This window comes from Mustela nivalis, assembly GCF_964662115.1.
Source record: "Mustela nivalis genome assembly, chromosome: 18".
Lineage (NCBI taxonomy): Eukaryota > Metazoa > Chordata > Mammalia > Carnivora > Mustelidae > Mustela > Mustela nivalis.
Genome location: NC_139037.1, coordinates 18,748,030 through 18,766,650, shown reverse-complemented (window position 1 = coordinate 18,766,650; position 18,621 = coordinate 18,748,030). Strand labels below are relative to the sequence as shown.

General features: G+C 47.5%; 1 protein-coding gene across 1 annotated transcript in view; it reads left to right on the top strand.

Annotated features, from left to right (window-relative positions):
* The window catches only part of CDH5 (cadherin 5), a 31,639-nt gene extending 15,396 nt beyond the window's left edge, over positions 1 to 16,243 (top strand). Inside the window, exons 4-12 of the mRNA XM_082711999.1 lie at positions 488 to 604; positions 1,520 to 1,684; positions 2,757 to 2,944; positions 4,309 to 4,559; positions 7,855 to 7,997; positions 9,786 to 9,910; positions 10,277 to 10,385; positions 12,481 to 12,726; positions 14,092 to 16,243. Of these exons, the coding sequence (XP_082568125.1) occupies positions 488 to 604; positions 1,520 to 1,684; positions 2,757 to 2,944; positions 4,309 to 4,559; positions 7,855 to 7,997; positions 9,786 to 9,910; positions 10,277 to 10,385; positions 12,481 to 12,726; positions 14,092 to 14,609 (1,862 nt within the window). The 3' untranslated portion in view covers positions 14,610 to 16,243. The remainder of the gene's footprint in view (positions 1 to 487; positions 605 to 1,519; positions 1,685 to 2,756; positions 2,945 to 4,308; positions 4,560 to 7,854; positions 7,998 to 9,785; positions 9,911 to 10,276; positions 10,386 to 12,480; positions 12,727 to 14,091) is intronic.
* Positions 16,244 to 18,621: the final 2,378 nt, after the last annotated feature.

Here is an 18,621-nt window from a genome sequence, read left to right as displayed (position 1 = left end):
TTCTACCCTCAGCCTCTAGTAGGTACCAGAAAAAGGCTCCCTTCCCCACTGCTTGGTCCAAGGTTCCCAGCCAAGAACCTGGGAGATCTTAACAGATCTTCTGGTAAAGTACGGAGATCTTGGAGTTCAAGAGAAACAGAGATGTGGCACTCACCAGAGGGACACCGTCCCATTCCTTTGTTCTCCACGCCACTCTCCTCTACTTCTCCTCATGAACCCACCTGTCCGTCCCCTCCCTCATTTCTCCCACGACTAAAAACCACCTGCTCTCTGCCTCCTTCAAAGACGACCAAACTTGACCTCCAGCACTATCAGCACTCAGTGCCCATGCAGGCTCCTAAGAACATAAAGCAGCCTTTTCTCCCAGCCAGGACTCTGGGGGAGGTGGGTTCAGGGAACAGGCTGGGCCCCCTAACTGTCCTCATCTGGGAACAGGGCGAGGGGCTAGCAGACCCAAGGCAATAACCCTTGGATGCTCTTTCCTCAGGGACCTCTGTCATCCGTGTGACAGCCGTTGACGCAGATGACCCCACTGTGGCAGACCATGCCTCTGTCATGTACCAAATCCTGAAGGGAGAAGAACATTTTGCTATCGATGGTTCCGGTCTGTGTTACTAACCCTCTGGGGCGGGCACTGGCTTGGGGCGGGGTAGGGGTGGATACTCCGGGTGCAGCCGCTGAGGGATCTAGTCACAGAGGTGTCACCTACCACCCAAGCACACCATCCTACAGAAACGGTTGCTTATACCCGTTTAGACAAGGTGGCTGATGAGGGCAGAAGGAAGCAGACCGCTGCCCAAACACGGACTCCAAGCCAGGAAACAAACACAGGACCCAGACATAACACAAGAAGCAGAGAGAATGCTAGTTAGCAGCTCTGTGTGTAGGGAAGGACCCATCCAGTTTCCCAACCCAGTCCTGCTACTCCAGCTCACACCCTCTAAGGAAACCTCAGGCAAGTCAACTAACCTCCGCAAGCCTTAGTTCCCTCATCCTGAAGATGGGAAAATGTATATCCATTTTGCACGGCAGCTGTGAAGTTTGAATGAAATAAAGTATAGAGAACACATGGCCCATTGTAAGTATCCACTCGGGGTAACTTTAAAAACCGTGAGGACTGAGTTTGGGGGGCAAGCCAGAAGTCCAGGTGGTCAGGCCGGGGCACACTATCTTTCGGAAGGAGGGCCAGTACAACACAGCACAGAGACCGCCACAACCAATGATCACGGCAGACCCCACTAATCCATCACGGCACTCCTCCCCCTCGAAGCCCAGCCGTGCCCTCACACTTTCTCAACACCATGCTCCACACAGCTCGGACTCCTTGGGCAGCTTTGGTCCAGCAGTGCCGGGTGTGAAGGGTTGGGGTGGGGGGTCAGCCAGTGGATCGCAGCCCTGGCTGCACAGTGAAATCACCTGAGAGATTTTAAGTCAGGGGTGCTCTTCGGAGACGGCCCACACACCAGTATTTTCTAAAACCTTCCAAGTAACATGGCTCCTGCTGGGACACTTTTTGCAGGACTCATTTTCACGACAACCAAAACCCTGGACCGAGAGATGCAGGCCAAGTACGAGATCGTGGTTGAAGCGCGAGATGCCCAGGGCCTCCGTGGGGAGTCAGGCACAGCTACGGTACTGGTCACTCTGCAGGACATCAATGACAATTTCCCCATCTTCACCCAGGGTGAGCTCTTCCCCGAGGGCCCTAGGGAGGATGAGGGCTGGGAGAATCCAGACTCAGTGACCGCAGTGTCTTGTGGAGAAGCCCACAGTCCATCTACCTCTCCCTTGACCCCAGGGGGTGCCCAAGCCCAGTAAAGTCACTTTGGTGCTGGCAGAGGCTCTGCTCTGTACCCCTGTGCACATTCCCAAGGCTATCCAAATGCCATCTGCCACAGTGCCCTCACAGGCCCCAGGGAAATCACGCTCCCTGCTGTGCCCACCCCCCCCCACCGTGCCCTGAGTGAAACTGTTTCACCCAGTTTCTATGGGCTTGGAAAAGTCCAGGCCCTAGCTAGAGAATCCCTGGGAGCTGGTGAATAGGGGTCCGGCAAAGTTCCATATCCAGAGCTGAGGCTGAGCCCTGAGCCCACCCACAGACTGGTTCTCTCCCCCGAAAAAAGTGCCTGACAAGAGCTTTTCCAATGCCCTGGTTAGGGCTTGGGAGGAAAGTCAGACGGTTCATCACTTATACCCTCCAATGCTGACGTGTAATTCAGAGGCTCGGTCATCCCAAGGATAGCCTGAAGTGGCCTCAGTGTACACGAGAGATGCTTGCTAACGGTATGACTTGTCTCTCTTGTCAAATGACAAGCCCCCGAGCACCTGGGTGGCTCAGTGGGTTAGAGCCTCTGCCTTTGGCTCAGGTCATGATCTCAGGGTCCTGGGATTGAGCCCTGCGTCGGGCTCTCTGCTCAGAAGGAAGCCTGCTTCCCACTCTCTCTCTGCCTGCCTCTCTGCCTACTTGTGATCTCTCTCTGTCAAATAAATAAATAAAATACTTTTTAAAAATTAAAAAAAAATGACAGGCCCCTAGTAGAGTACCTAGCATACAGTAGGTGCTCAATTACTGTTCGTTAAATTGATGGACAGAACAGAACCTCTTTGCCCTGGGACCCCAAATTCCAGAGGTGCTATTACTATTATTATTTTATCGTGTATAATTCCTGTATAAAATGTATTAGGATAGTATAAGGGACATTTACCTTGTCTATCTCATTAACTCAATGCCCTTGGGGGCGCCCTATTTGCATCAGCCAAGTACACATTTGCCGTGCCTGAAGACATCCGTGTAGGCAGCTCCTTAGGCTCTCTGTTCGTTGAGGACCCAGACGAGCCCCAGAACCGGATGACCAAGTACAGCATCGTACAGGGTGAATACAGGGACACCTTCACCATTGAGACGGACCCCAACCACAACGAGGGCATCATCAAACCCATGAAGGTTTGTGTGCATGCAGCTGTGACATCAGATGTGGGGTTTGGGGTTCCATGCATTCCCAGGACTCACCCAGGGGCTGCTCCAAGGTCGGAGGTCATCAAAGATGTACATTCTGGGTCAGCTCAGAACTGGCCATGTGCTCTTAGAGCTCATGACACTAGAGCTGGGAAAGGGGAGCCAAGACAGAAGCCCTTAGGCTGGGTTACCCCAGCAGCAGACCTTAAGGCAAGGATTTGGGATGTAAATAATTTACTTGAGAAGTGACGCCAGGAAGGCCTAGGGGCAGGGCCACATAAAAGGAAGAACACGGGTTCTTTAACTATCAGGTTGTCACTGTGGGCAAGGGGGACACAGTCCCACTGGGGACATCTGTGGAACAGTGTGGAAGAAGCCTCAGAGCTGCAGGAGCTGGGGTTGGGGGGAGATGCTGGGTCAGCTGAGGGCTCCAGGGGGTGTCCACTCTTGCACTTTCTGGCTTGCCCTGACTCCCGCCCAGCCCTAGGAGTGTTACAGTCACTTGCAGCAGAGAGTGCGGGAGGATGCGGGTGGTCACTGGCGGTGGCTACTGCGGACAGACAGAGCAGTCAGAGCAACTGAATCTGGAAGAGGAAGCAAGGGACACAAAATGCCTCTAGAATACCCATGCCGAGTACTGGGCTACCTGGGCCAGGGACGACACAACTCAAATGGGACATTCCAGAACCCCTGAGAGCCTGAGTACAGCCATTCCCCCAGGAGCACTCTCCTGAGGCTGTCCCTGGTCCAGCCCTGCACTGGGAACTGGAGGCCCCCAGGGGAATCACACAGCCTCCCCAGCAGCGAAGCTCTGGCAGCGAGTGGGGAGACGCACATAGACAAACAGGGCAGCCTTGAGTAAGTGCTCCAGCTACCCAAGCGGGGAGCAGCTGCCTGTGTCGGGGGGCAGGATGGGATCTGAGAAGATGTGATGACCTTCAGATCTGGCTTCTTGGGAGGTGAGTAGGAGTGTGGTAAGCGGGCAAAGGCAGGAGAAGCATCTTGAGCAAAGACATAAGGAAAGGGCCCATGCTTAAGGAGCTGTGGACTGAACTACCAGCTGTGATCCCTAGAGAGGACTGTGGCTCACCCACTGTGTGTCCTCAATACTCAGCACAGGGCCAGTCACAGAGTTAGGTTGGGGGGCAGCCAAAGACAGTCAGCCAGCCCCTGACATTCTCTTGATGACCCTAGAAATATCTCTTGTCCAGGCCACAAGCTGTAAATGGGTAAAATGTAAAATGGCTGTAAAATGGGTGTCATCCTAGGGCAAACGTGCAGGGTTGCTGTGACGATCCTATCACACGGGCTTGGCTCAGAGCAGGTACTCGCCACATTTATCCCTTCTGTAGCCTCTGAACTACGAGGACATTCAGCAGTACGTCTTCACCATCGAGGCGACAGACCCCACCATCAACCTCCACTACCTGAGCAGCATCTCCGTCCGGAAAACTGCCCGCGTCATCATCAACGTCACAGATGTGGACGAGCCCCCCGCCTTCAAGCAGCCCTTCTACCACTTCCAGCTGCGGGAGAACCAGAAGAAACCTATTATCGGCTCTGTGCTGGCCATAGACCCTGACGCAGCTCGGCGGAGCATCGGGTAAGGGCGTAGAGCGCGTAAGGGTGACGATGACCATGACAACCCCTGCGTGAGGTCCTCCACACCGGCTGCACTGACACCATGACCCAAATGCAGCAAAGGGCTTCTCCGGGCACATATATGGGACGTGGCAGAGGCAGGACTAGAGGTCGGGTGGGATCCTGTACTGCCCAGGCAACCCCAGCCCACGTGGCCCTGGCCATAAGAGCTCCCCATGGCTGCTCCACCGGCAATGGTCTCCACGGGTCCATCTAGGGAGAGCTGATGGCCAAGAGGGAAAGCAACTGAGGATACCCGAGAAAGTCCTTCACTTTATAAGCTGGCCTTCCCCAAACCACAAAAGTAAAAGGTGTTCATTTCACAGTGAAACAACACAAAGAACTACAAAGAAAACATCAGTAACCCCCACTCCCAGGCAACTCACGTTCACAATTTAAGGCCGTCCTGTCCTGCCTTTTCTTCATGACCACACAAACACGAATGTACACTTATGGTGGATTTGATGTCTGTCTGTCTGTCTGTCTGTCTGGGGGTTTTAAATGCTTTCACAGTTTTTTGGATCACACCACGCCCACTTCTTCACCACCTGTTCTATCTCCAGTAGACTCCTCGCCTCTGCCCTCAGGGATGAAAAATATAGCTCTACCTCATACATTAGAGCCATCTAACGGTTGATTTTAACCCAATCTCCTTTTATTGCAGAGGAATTGTGCTAGCACCATTTATTAAATAAGTCCTCATTTTCCCACCTTTGTTATATACTATACTGAATCTATTTCTGAATCCTCTGTTCTGTCCACTGTTGTGTGTGGCAAAGCCATTCTGTTTCATTGCAGGGGCTAGAACTTTGTAGGTACAAGCCAAGTCCCTCCCCCACTGTTTTTTTACTTTCTCTAGCTTTTACGCATTCTCAAACATTCACCCTTTCATACGAACTATAAAATTCTTCTGTTTTCTTTTTTTAACATTAGAATTCTAATGAGAATGAGAATATGTTATACCAGTTCAGGGAGAACTGATATTTCTAGGGTACCAGGTCTTCTTATTAAAGTCAAAAAAACATGTCCCCAAAAATGGAGAGTTGGGCCACATCACAGGAGCTCTGGGACTATTACAGTTCTCATGACCACTCTATTGTAAACAGACTGTAACAATAATCTTTATTTCTTTACTGATCCGAGAATTTATTTGAGACACTGATGTTTATACTTTCTTTTACCAGTGGTAGGGTATTTTTTGTTTTTGCTTTAACCTGTTCTGGGATATAATACAACTGTGTTTGCATTCATTTTTTCCAGAATCCCTAAGATTTTGCATTACATATTTTAATTTTTCTATTCACAAGGGTTGACAACTATTTTACCTTCATTATGACTTGTAACTTTTATCCCTATGAAATTATTATATTTGTTCTGCTAAACATTTTGCCTTCAGCTCAATACTGCCTGATGTTAAGTTTGCTGGTCCTGTTTTCATATTATTTGTCTTTGCATGATAGAAGTTTTCCAATCTTGGGGCGCCTGAGTGGCTCAGTGGGTTGAAGCCTCTGCCTTCAGCTCAGGTCACAATTTCAGGGTCCTGGGATTGAGCCCCGCATCTGGCTCTCTGCTCAGCGGGGAGCCTGCTTCCTCCTCTCTCTCTGCCTGCCTCTCTGCCTACTTGTGATCTCTGTATGTTAAATAAATAAATAAATAAATCTTTAAAAAAAAAAAAAAGAAGAAGAAGTTTTCCAATCTTTACTTTGAACTTTCTTAACTTCTGCTTTTCACCTGGCATTAAGTTGTCTCTCAAAAAAAAGAAGGCAGTTGGTTTTGCTTTTTAATCTAAACTGAGATGCTTTGGGTTTAACCTATTCACATTTATCATCATAAATGATACATTTGATCTTGCTTTTTTTTTTATCTTGTTATACATTTCTCATTTCTCAAACTTAATGGTTTTTTTTCTTTTCCCCTATGTTTGCCATAGAGTCTATCTTTTTTCCATTTTTTTTCTCCTGGATGTTTGAAAGGAATACCTTGATTTTTACTTCTACCAATGAGACTTACTTCTACCTGTAAAATTAAAAATGTTTTCTTGGACATTTTCTACTTTAAAATGACACACACACACACAAACACAATTGCTTTCCTATGTAAGATAAGGAAATAACTCATTTTACATTAATGCCTCCCAAAGAAGGCTTTTTCTTTATATCTCTACATTTCTTAGTTGGATGAAGTTAAGTTTTCATAAAAATCAGGACCCATCTCTATGGGTGACATACTTCCTGAGTTCTGGTATGTTTACAAATACCTTAGTTCCTTTGCCTTCTTATGTTAATAACACCACATGTGCTCCTATAACCCTCAGAGCAGGGGCACTTCACTTCAAAAATACTATCAATGTTTCTAGCATTTAATATTGTGGGGACATCTGGGGTGAATCTAATTTTTTTCACAAGAAGATATTTTTCTGTCTGGACTCTGTTCATTGCCTCACACAACCTTGAAATTCAAAAGTGTCATCAGAATATATGTAAACGTTGATCTCTTTTGAAAATTACACCTGATATTAATGATCTCTCTTAATCTGTACAGTTGAGCCTTTCTTAAGATCAGGAAAGTTTTCTTTTAGTGAATCTTTTGTTATTTCTTCTGTTCTATTGGTTCTGGGATTTTCCTCATTAGCAGCAAATACGTATGATATTTATTACATTTTCTATATCTCTTACATATTCATGTCTCATTTCTTTACACCTTTTTCTTGAGATTTGGAAGAACTTTCCAAATTTTTACTTCATAAATTTATTTTCTATTATTTCCTATCTATTCCAGCTCCTTTTTTATTTCTTCCTGGCTCCCTTCTAGCTATCTTTTCTTTTTTTCTTTCTTTCTTTCTTTCTTTTTTTTTCTTACTATGTTCAATTAGCCAACATATAATACATTATTAGTTTTTGATATAGTGTTCAATGATTCATTAGTTGCTTATATCACCTACTGCTATTTTTCATCAATCACAAAAACCAAACCCAGCTCTGGCGCACTGGATTACAGAGCCTCCTGCCTCAGCTTTCAAAGTACTCCGACAGAGTCTCAAGGCCCCACCTTCAGCTCAGCCAGAGTAGCCCTGCTAAAATCAAAGGGATTATCCCCCCACCTCTGAATCCCTCTGGGAGGCAGAACACAATGAGTGGGGAGAGGAGGATGGAGGGGCTGCAAAGGATAGTTGCGGAAGAGCCTCATCAGTCATGCTGAGAAATAAATATGCACTCAGCAAATAACAATGGAAAACCCTGATTTCTCTCCCCTGGCAGATATTCCATCCGCAAGACCAGTGACAAGGGCCAGTTCTTCCGAATAACCAAGCAAGGGGACATTTACAATGAGAAAGAACTGGACAGAGAAATCTACCCCTGGTATAACCTGACAGTGGAGGCCAAGGAACTGGACTCTAGTGGTGAGTGGCCCCATATGCCAGGAGCCCTGGGCTTTTCTTCTTCTCATTCTTCTAACTTTTCCTCATTCCTTCAAAATAGGCACAATGTGTCATCTCAATCTCTAGAGGTATTATAAGCGCCCGCTGAAGCCCCACTTGGCTTCAATACTAGAGAGCCTCCATCCCTACACTGGGCATGGGCCAGCAGCATTCACGTCACCTGAGACTTTGTGGGGAGGGTAGAATCTTGGGCCACTCCCAGACTGAATCAGAATCTCATGCACATTCCAGTTTAAGAAGCACCATCATAAAACAGCCTGCTAGACATTTCTGTGATAAGAATCACCTAAGGCACCTTTTAAACATAAAGCCTTCCCTGGAGGTTCTGGCCCAGTGTTCCAGAAATGGGGACAAGGAGTGGGCATCACTCAAGTACTATGTGGTTCTCATTATCATGGATGTTTGGAAAAGACTGTTAGCTGGGAGGGGAGGTGATGATTTATATGCCGGTCAGTGGGTTGAATTCAAAATCTGAAGCACTTTCCAGCTTCAAGGTCATTAGGTTCTCCAGCTTAGTATAACTTTTGCCAGAGGGAAAGGCAAGTATTGGACTTTTGCATCCTTACAAAACTTGACATGAGAAAAATCGCAGCTGCCATCCAGGATGCGGATTAATATTCCTGCCTTACCCAGGAGGCCACCAGGGCCCAGGGGAGTGGATGACTTGACCAAGGCCCTACTGGTGCTACCCTAGAGGGGCCCTGCCTCCTGCTGCATCTCTGAGACTCATCAACCCCCTCGCATGGCAGCCAAGCCCTGACTGCGATGCACTCCCGTGTGGTTTCCAAATCAGTCTTTGCCCCTTTCTTGCTCATCTAATCTCATTCACACAATTTTTAAACTTTAAAAGTAATAGTTAGTTGTTCATTTTAAAATATGAGAGAAAATATGGAAAAAGAGAAGAAAATCATCCCCTCATAATCCCACCACACAGATAATTACTGTTAACAATAGTGTACTTTTTCTGGTCTTTTTTCCTAAACATATTTTTATATAACTGAGATCATAATATTTATATAAAAATCATACCCTGCATTTTTACTTAACCTTATTCCAGAACCATTTTCTCATGGTGCTAAAATATCTTTTCCTTGGGGCGCCTGGGTGGCTCAGTGGGTTAAGCCGCTGCCTTCGGCTCAGGTCATGATCCCAGGGTCCTGGGATCGAGTCCCGCATCGGGCTCTCTGCTCAGCAGGGAGCCTGCTTCCCCCCTCTCTCTCTCTGCCTGCCTCTCTGCCTGCTTGTGATTTCTCTCTCTGTCAAATAAATAAATAAAATCTTAAAAAAAAATAAAATAAAATATCTTTTCCTTATCACATTTTAAAAATGTGATTTCCACTGGCATTGTAAATGGCCACACATTCCATTCTTTTAAAGTGGTTTAATTTGTTAACCCCATCTCGCTTAGGTTGTTTACCTTTTAATTATTTTGTGATTAATGAATTTTATTGGTAATTACTTAAACTATTGGATCAATTTGATAATTTGTCATATTAATTAAAACCTTCTTTAATTGGCTTGCATTGTTTACTTTTTTTTTATTCTTACAAGTAACTGTTTAGTAAACATCCCTCTGCGTGAATCTTGATGTCCACCCCACTCCTCTTTCACCCTTTTCATCCAGAATGTCATTCCCCGGACTCTCTTCCAGAGGCCCCTCTTCGTGCAAAAAGGGCACCCCTCCAGGATTCCCCACCCACATACCTTCTATCTTTGCAGCTGGCTTCATGAGCTCTTTCCTCCCTGTAGGATACTCCACAGGCAAAGAGTCCATTGTGCAAGTCCACATTGAAATTTTGGATGAGAACGACAACCCTCCAGAGTTCGCCCAGCCCTACGAGCCCAGAGTGTGTGAGAATGCTCCCCAGGGCAAGGTGAGTCTGGCTCCGGTGGGAGGGCAGGGCATACCCCATGAGGACAGGCTGAGGGGCAGCACCTTCTTCCACCCACGGCCAGCCGGCATTTCACTGAGCTTAATGTAAAAGGCACAACAGCCTTGAGGAAAGGTGTCGTTATCCCCACAGCCCCACTTTACAGACAGAGAAACTGAGGCTCACAGGGGATGTGTGAAAAATAGACTGAAGAGGAGGGTGGTCCAAAGAGTGGCTTTGTGGAGACCATTTAGGTTAATGTTACAGGTGAGATGCAGCCATGATCAGGTCTAAACCCACAGTCACCACCACTAAACTCCTGGCCACCCCAACACCACCACTGACTACCCCCCATTTTCCATACTCCAGCTGGTCGTGCAAATCTCGGCAACAGACAAGGACATTACACCACGAGACGTGAAGTTCAAATTCTCCCTGAGCACCGAGGACAGCAACTTCACCCTCACAGATAATCACGGTATGCATCAAGGTAGTCAGCCTTGGCTACTGGCTGGGGCAGAGGCAGGGGGATTCGGGTCTGGAAGCACCAGTGCCAAAGACCAAGCCAAAAATCGGCAGGGGGGGAGGGGGCAGTTACAGGATATTTTGCACAACTCCTTACTGGTCTGTGCTACAGTCAGAGCTACCCAGGCCAAATTGCCAAGTCCATACTCCCCAGAAGATGTTCAGGTCAGCAAGGAACATAGAACAGATACAGAGTGCAGAGACTTGCTCGATTCACTAACGACCCAACAGACTCCTTCCCACACTGGATCTCTATGCTCAGCACAACTGCAAATTCTCTATGAGCTCTGAGGTCACTACCAAAGAGTCTAAATTGGAAATGTGAAATCCCAAATGCCAAGAATACAGTGAACTTTGTCTTGATTCAGCCACAATGACTACTTACCACCAGGTGGCCCCAGGACAGCATCTGGTCCACTCCTCGCAGCCCAGGGTCTGTGATGTCAGTAGTGGCTGATGAGAGCTTCTGACGAGGATGTGCTTACAAGAGCGATGATGCTGAGGTGGCTGAGCTCCCCAAAGTAGACAGGCTACCATGGCTTCAGCTGCTTCCTGAGAAAAACAGAGAAAAATCCCTCCTGGGTCTCAACAGAGTCATCCTTCCCCCCAGCACAAGGTAGAGCTAGCTGCCTATCTCTAGTGGGCCAAACTGTGGTGCATGAGGACCCTGGTGCTGAAGAGCCATTGTCACCTGTGAGGAGAGTCAAGGCCCTGAGAGTGTGAGGCAGACCCAGGGGATCAGCCACAGACCCACCCTTAAGGAGCCTTCTGTGGAACTGGAAAGGTGGCCATGATGTGCCGGCAGTCAATGACAGACCAGTCAAATGCTCAGCTGTCTTTTCGCCGTAAACTATGTGGCAAAATACCCATCACCCCATGCCCCATGTTCACCTCAATCCCACCTCAGAAGGGGTCTGCACTGGGATAGAATGCTTACGAGCCACCTCAGAAGCACCCCCTGTACAACCAGGAGGCAAGCCTGTGGGTGCCACATTCACTTACAACCTGAATGTTCTATTATGAAAGTAAATGAGTATAGTGAGAGAACTCTCATTTCTCTCATAAAATATCAATGGCCAGACAGCTATTATTTTTTATTATAATAGACATGGTTGCTTAATAACAAAATGTAATTAGCTTTCATTTGAAATGTAAATAATGGTCTCCTGTGCTTTTGGCCAGCTTCCCGAATGAGCTGATCCTGCAGGGCTAGATAAATCCTGGAGCAGGGATCCCTCAACCCTCTGACCACAGGCACTGTAACTCCCCAGGAGCCTGCAAACGTAGACACTATCTGGCCTCTGCCCAGGGCCAGTGAATCTGAAATGGGGGGGGGGGGGGCGGGTGAGGAGAGGAAAGGGATCTGGAGGGAAAGGGAGAGTAGGGTTCTGAAAATCAGCATGTTTAAATAGCTCTACAGGAGATTCTTCTGTATGTGGAACCACTCATTGAAGCTGGGAGAGAGAGCCAAAATTTAGGCCAAAGCACATTCCCAGTTCCAACCTGCCCAGGAAATCCTCAGTTACACATTTCCTCACTCCCTCAGTGCCTTAGGGAACATGTGCATTGTTTTCACTTTCTGGTGGACTTTTAGGAATAGCAGAAACTGCCATCAAAGTTAGCCCGGTGCTAAAAAACATTTAAACACTTTCTTTTCCCCCATCATCAAAGCTTGAAATAATGCATTAATTGAGCCAAAAGAGAACCACCTGTTATTACAATGGGGTTAAGGAAGAGGAGGTGGGAGCCAGACGTACGGGTTGCTCACAGAAACAGAAAGTGAGGATTTTACGTTTTGGCCAAACCATTCTTAGGGGCTAGGTCGAAACAGCTGCCCCAAATGTCCCCTCTCTGGAGAAACAGACCCACACTCAAATGGCTGGAACATGAAGCAGGGGATACGAAGAACAGAGAAGCCCCCCAGTCGGCCCCCCAGACTGGTATGGTCATGGAGGCCTCCCTGGAGGAGGCAGGCCACAGGTGAGTGTGAATGAGCAAAGAGGCACTCTGGAGAGTTGAGCCTGACTCTGCAGCCCTGGTGTTTCCAGATAACACGGCCAACATCACAGTCAAGTATGGACAGTTTGACCGGGAGCGTGCCAAGGTCCACCACCTGCCTGTGCTCATCTCAGACAACGGGAAGCCAAGCCTTACAGGCACCAACACGCTGGTCGTGACTATTTGCAAGTGCAATGAGCATGGCGAGTTCACCTACTGTGAGGAGATGGCAGGCCAGGCAGGCGTCAGCATCCAGGCGCTGGTAGCCATCTTCCTCTGCATCCTCACCATCACAGGTCAGTGCCCAGGAGAATGGGGAAGGGACTGGTGGGGAAAGGGAGTTGGGGTTCACAGGAGGAGGAAGAGACCAGAACCAACCCTGCCTCCTGCCCATATCCCACCTTGGGTCTCAGGGTTCCATAGTAGAACACAGGGATAGAAGCTCTGCCCCGCTGGAATGCCTAAGGGTGGGGATAGATGTGGGGCAAGGGAGAGTTCAAGGCCCTTCCCCGACTTTAAAATACTTCACATTTATGACATTCCTTCATTCAGTTTATAGATTTTGAGCACTTAACTACATTCCAGACACCATTCTAGGCATTTATTGACATGAACCCTATTCTGAAAAAAAAAATACATATATATATTTCTTTTGGGGGAACAAGAAAAAGGAAAGTTTTTAAAATTCTAGCTTACCTCACCTCCAGTGTCTTGCTTTCCTTTTCTGAATCCCTCCAACCTTGATTTCTTTTTTTTTTTTTTCTTTTTTTGGGGGGCCCTCAAAAATTTTAGGAGTATTTTAGTCCTTGCCTTGTTTTGAGTTACCCAGGGAGCAGACCCTGGGACAAGGATTGGGGTACCAGTGATTTACGTTAGAAGTTCTCCCAGAAAGCTCTAGAAGGAAGAGGGGAGTGAAACGGGGAAGGGAGGCAGCTGACGAGGGGAGAGTAGTCAATACAAGTTGTCAGTGTGGGCCAGGGGAGCCTTCTGCCTCCTGGGACAGGGAAGCAGTGGGGCACTCACAGCAGATGTTTATCCAAACATGAGCTCCCCTCAGCTGACCTGTGGGGGCTTCTCCCAGGGCAATAAATTCTCCTGCACTTCACCAGCCCTGAAATGGAGCAGGGACCCGCCCTTAGAGGAAGGTTAAAGATCGCCCTGGGGACTGAAATAACCAGCCCTGAGGGATACTATGGGAGCACCTGCATTATCTGCTCCAGGCTTTTTCCTGCCAGTGGCTCCCCCCTTAGAGACCCCCTGGGTGTGCCACCATCCTGGCGTTTCCCTGGTGGAGAGTCCAGACTCAGACCCCCTTTTTAATAATAATTAGTGATAATAATGACAATGACATCACCACCACAATTACACTTAACCTCCCAACTACCTTACTCAATATAAAAAGCACTGAAGTCATCCTGGGTCTGTCCCACGGAGGTGGGGGGAGGGCGGCTGGCCTTGACCCACGGAGGGTGGAGGAGGGGGCACGCGCGTACCCACCAGGTGTCTAGACCGAACCAGCCTCTGCGTTGGCCCGGGTGCAGCTGCAAGGCTGGGGGGGCTCGGGAATCTCCTGGGAGGAGGGGAGGGGAGGGCGCCGGGGAGCCGCAGAGACCGGGCGCACCTGGCCAGGGCCGGGTCTGACTGGCTCTGCCTGGCTGCAGTGATCACCCTCCTCATCTTCCTGCGGCGGCGGCTCCGGAAGCAGGCCCGCGCACACGGCAAGAGCGTGCCCGAGATCCACGAGCAGCTGGTCACCTACGACGAGGAGGGCGGCGGCGAGATGGACACCACCAGCTACGACGTGTCGGTGCTCAACTCCGTGCGGCAGGGCAGCGCCAAGCCCCCGCGCCCCGCGCTGGACGCGCGGCCGTCCCTGTACGTGCAGGTGCAGAAGCCGCCGCGCCACGCGCCCGCGGTGCACGGCGGACCCGGGGAGATGGCCGCCATGATCGAGGTCAAGAAGGACGAGGCGGACCATGACGGCGGCGGCCCGCCCTACGACACGCTGCACATCTACGGCTACGAGGGCGCCGAGTCCATTGCCGAGTCCCTCAGCTCCCTGGGCACCGATTCATCCGACTCGGACATCGATTATGACTTCCTCAACGACTGGGGGCCCAGGTTCAAGATGCTGGCCGAGCTGTACCGCTCAGACCCCCAGGAGGAGCTGATGTACTAAGGGGGGGCCATGGGCCTCTAGGTCTGGGGACACAAAGCACTGCAGTTCGGGCCAGCCGGACACCAGCCACTGAGCCCGCAAACTGTAGCACGGACACCCCAGTCCGGCAGCCCTTCCTCGTGGGCCCCAGAGACTTCACCACCTTGGGTAGCAAACTCCAGGTCCCTGAAAGGTCCAGGAACATATTTCAGTGACAGCTACGCCCTAAATGCTGGAAGATCCAGGCTGGGGTTCTGTCTGGACTCGGATACCCATAACCCTGTTGCCTGGAACCACGGGTCCAACTCAAAGCCTTTCTGTGGCTCCTCAAAGCAGCTTATGTTCAACTGCCAGGGGGAGATCTTCCCTTGAAATCCTCGAAACCCCTGGTGAGGGTGGTGAGGTCAGGGAGGTCCTGGTGCCTCTCTGCCTGGACGCAAAGGGCTGCACAGCATGGCCTGTGGGGCAAAACTCTTTGCAGCCCAGTCCTGTGGGAGACTGGAACCATCCATCAGCCTACCCTGCTTCAACTTCCTCCACTCTCCCAAGTTCCCCTCCACTCCCAGCCTCTTCCCAGGTCTGTCAGGAAGGAGGAGAGGGCCCCTTGACAGCTATGGAAGGTGGGTCCTAAAGGGACCTCACTGGCCTGCCACGCCCCTAATTTCTGTACTAAGCACTGAAAATTCAACCAAAGTCAGGAAAATGGCTTGTTGAATTCTGAAGCAACTGTGAATCCATCCTGGAGGGACAGTGAAGACCAAGTGTGACAGATCATATGGTGAGGGACACCTCCACACCCACACCCTTTGGAAAGAGCCTGCAATAGCTGTGAGCCCATTTTGAGACTCATCGACAACCCCTCCAGTTTTTCCTGGGAAGTGGAGCAGACGTTCCCAGAACAGAAGACCTCTCCCTGTATACGCCTTGCCTAGTCACTCATTCATGCTCTTTCTCTTTTTCTATCTACTTTTTAATCTCTTGACTTGAAGGCCCTCAAGATCTGACCCTCAGCCGTTCTGGCTGAAGTGCAAACCCAAACATGACTGCACTATAAAACTGTGCCATTTGATTTTACACACCTCATTGTTGTCACATCTCAGGAAACCCCTGCAGGGTTCCATCCCTCAGGCACCCCCTGCAGAAGTCACCCTGCCCCGCCCACGTCCTGTGGTCATCTGTGCATCTCCCACTTTCAGCCAAATATGGACCCTTTGATTGCAAACATGTCCTGGGGAAATGGCATCACTCAACAGGAGGGGGCAGGGCAGGAGGGAAAATCCAGCTCACCCTTGGTCATGAACTGAGGTTCCCCTCTGGACAAGGGCCCTCACAATTCAGGAGATTATAGGTAACACTGACTTTTTTTTTTTTTAAACCAATATCTAGCTTTTGTACTTTTTTGTTTACTAATAATACTTACATATTTCTAGCGCTCACCAACATATAGAATAAGGGTTTTTGCATAATAAGCGGGTTGCTATGTAGGTTAACAACTTTAATTCAGGGTTTTTAGTTGGATGAACAAATTCCTGTAACCTTCTTTTTCTTATCATTGTAGTACTTACTGTAGTAATAATGATTATATGTAGGCCACACTGGTGCATGGGATGTACTGTATTTTTTTAATACCTAAATAAAGAAAAATCTTGAAATTCTTTCATTTCTAGAGCTGAGAAAGCTCATGTGAAACACATACAAACCACCACCACCACCATCATCATCAAAGGAACCCTGGACATGGGGGGATATTTGCAATTAGGATTTCAGAGACACTCAGTCTGCACTGCAGCCGAGAAAAAACACTGGACACCTAGTCCAGCCCCCTTTCTTCCCAGAGCTGAGTGTGCTTCCCAGTCCCACTTCCACCCTGCACAATAGGCAGGGCCTCTGGAAGATGGAGTCGACACACCATTTACATTTGGCAAATGAGCCAGGGCGGGTGAGATTCATGAACAGCGAAAGAGGAAATCAACCTCTACTTAGCTGGTTGACAGGAGTGAGCAGTGGGCACGTACTGGGGTGTGTAGCCCCAACATTGGAGTCCTGCCTAGAAAATCTCATGATCAAAATGAGAAGAGGAAACCTCCTTGTTAGACTCAGGTCTGGAGTTGAAAAGGTAAGTGTTATTCACGTCAACAAGGCTCCTGCTCTTTGACCCTACCAGCAGGGTTTCCTGGGGACTATGGTCTCCAAGGGTGGTGTCTGTAAAGCTCTCGGGTCAATTTGTCTTAATTCCAATTTTGTTCTAACTTCCTTTGTGATTTCCTTTTTTATCCACTGGTGATTTAGAACACATTATTTAATTTTCACATATTTGTGAATTTTTCAAATTTCCTGCTGTTACTGATTTCTACTTTCATTCCCTTATGGTGAGAGAACATAATTTTTATGATATCAAGCCTTATAAACTTATTTCAGACTTGTTTTATGCCTTAATGTATGTTTTGTCCTGGAGAATATTCTATGTGCCCTTGAGAGGACTGTGTATTCTGATGTTGGTAGTGGAGTATTTTATAGCTATCCGTTAGATATCACGGTTTGTACTGTTGTTCAACTCTTATTCCCTCACAGATACATTTAGTTTGTCTATGCACTATTAAAAGTGGGGTGCTGAAATCTCCAACTGTTATAGTTGAATTGTCTATTTCTCCCTTCAATTCCATCAGTTTTTGCTTCATGTATTTTGAGTCTCTGCTGTTAGGGGCATATAGGTTTCTAATTGTTATCCTAAAGGACTGACCCTTTAGCATTATAAAATGTATTTTTGTATCTGGTAACAATTGGCATCACTCTGTTTCATCTAACATTAGTATAGTCACTCTGGCTCTCTTTCAGTTAGTTTACATAGTGTCTCTTTTACTCTCAACCAGTTTGCATTTTAAGATTTTATTTATTTATTTATTTATTTGACAGAGAGACAGAGAAAGAAAACACAAGCAGGAAGAGAGGCAGGCAGAGAGAGAGGGTAAAGCAGGCTCCCCGCTGAGCAGAAAGCCTGATGCGGGGCTCGATCCCAGGACCCTAAGATCATGACCAAAGGCAGAGGCTTAATCCACTGAACCACCCAGGTGCCCCAAATTTGCATTTTTTAATAGAAAGTGTGTGTTCTGTGGACCAAATGTAATTGGATATGACAGTTTATCCACCCTACCAATCTCTGATTTTTGATCGGCATGTTTAATCCTTTTCCATTTAATCTAATAAGGTGAGATACATGTCTTCTATTTTCCTATTTTTTTCTACATCTTATATATTTTTTGTTCCTCTATCACCCCATTACTGAATTCTTTTATGTTAAATAGATATTTTCTAGTGTACCATTTTAATTCTCTTGTCATGCCTTTTACTTTTTTTTTATTTCCTTACTGGTTCCCATGAGGACTATATTTAAAATCTTATAACAATTCAGTTAGAATTTTTACTAACTTAATTTAAATATTGTACAAAACTTTGTTCCTATATAGCTTTACTCCCACTCACCTTTGCATTGTTATACATATTACATTTTCATACATTGTATGCCCATCAACATAAATTTATAGTTATTGCTTTATATAGTTGTCTTCTAAATCTGATAGGCAGGGGAAAGTTACACACAAAAATATGCCTATTTAATTTTTACAGCTACTTATACAGTTACCTTTACTGCTGATCTTTATTTCTTCATATAGATTCCTTTGATGATTACTGTCTGTGTCTTTTCATTTCAACCTGAATGACTCTCCTTGTAAGTTTGTAGGGAAAGTCTGGTTGTGAGAAATTCTCTCCCTTTTGTTTATCTGGGCATTGATTTCTCCTTTATTTTTCCAAAATACAGAATTTTTAATGGATAACCTTCACCTTTCATCACTATGAATGTCATTCCAGTGCCTGGCCTAGCGGGTTTCTGATCAGTAAATTGCTGTTAACCTTATTGAGGAAACTCTGTATGTCATAAACCATTGCTCTCTTACTGCTTTCAATATTCCCTTGGTTTTTGATCTTCAACAGTTTTGTTATAATGTGTCTAGGATAATGCTAACAGTTTATCTTA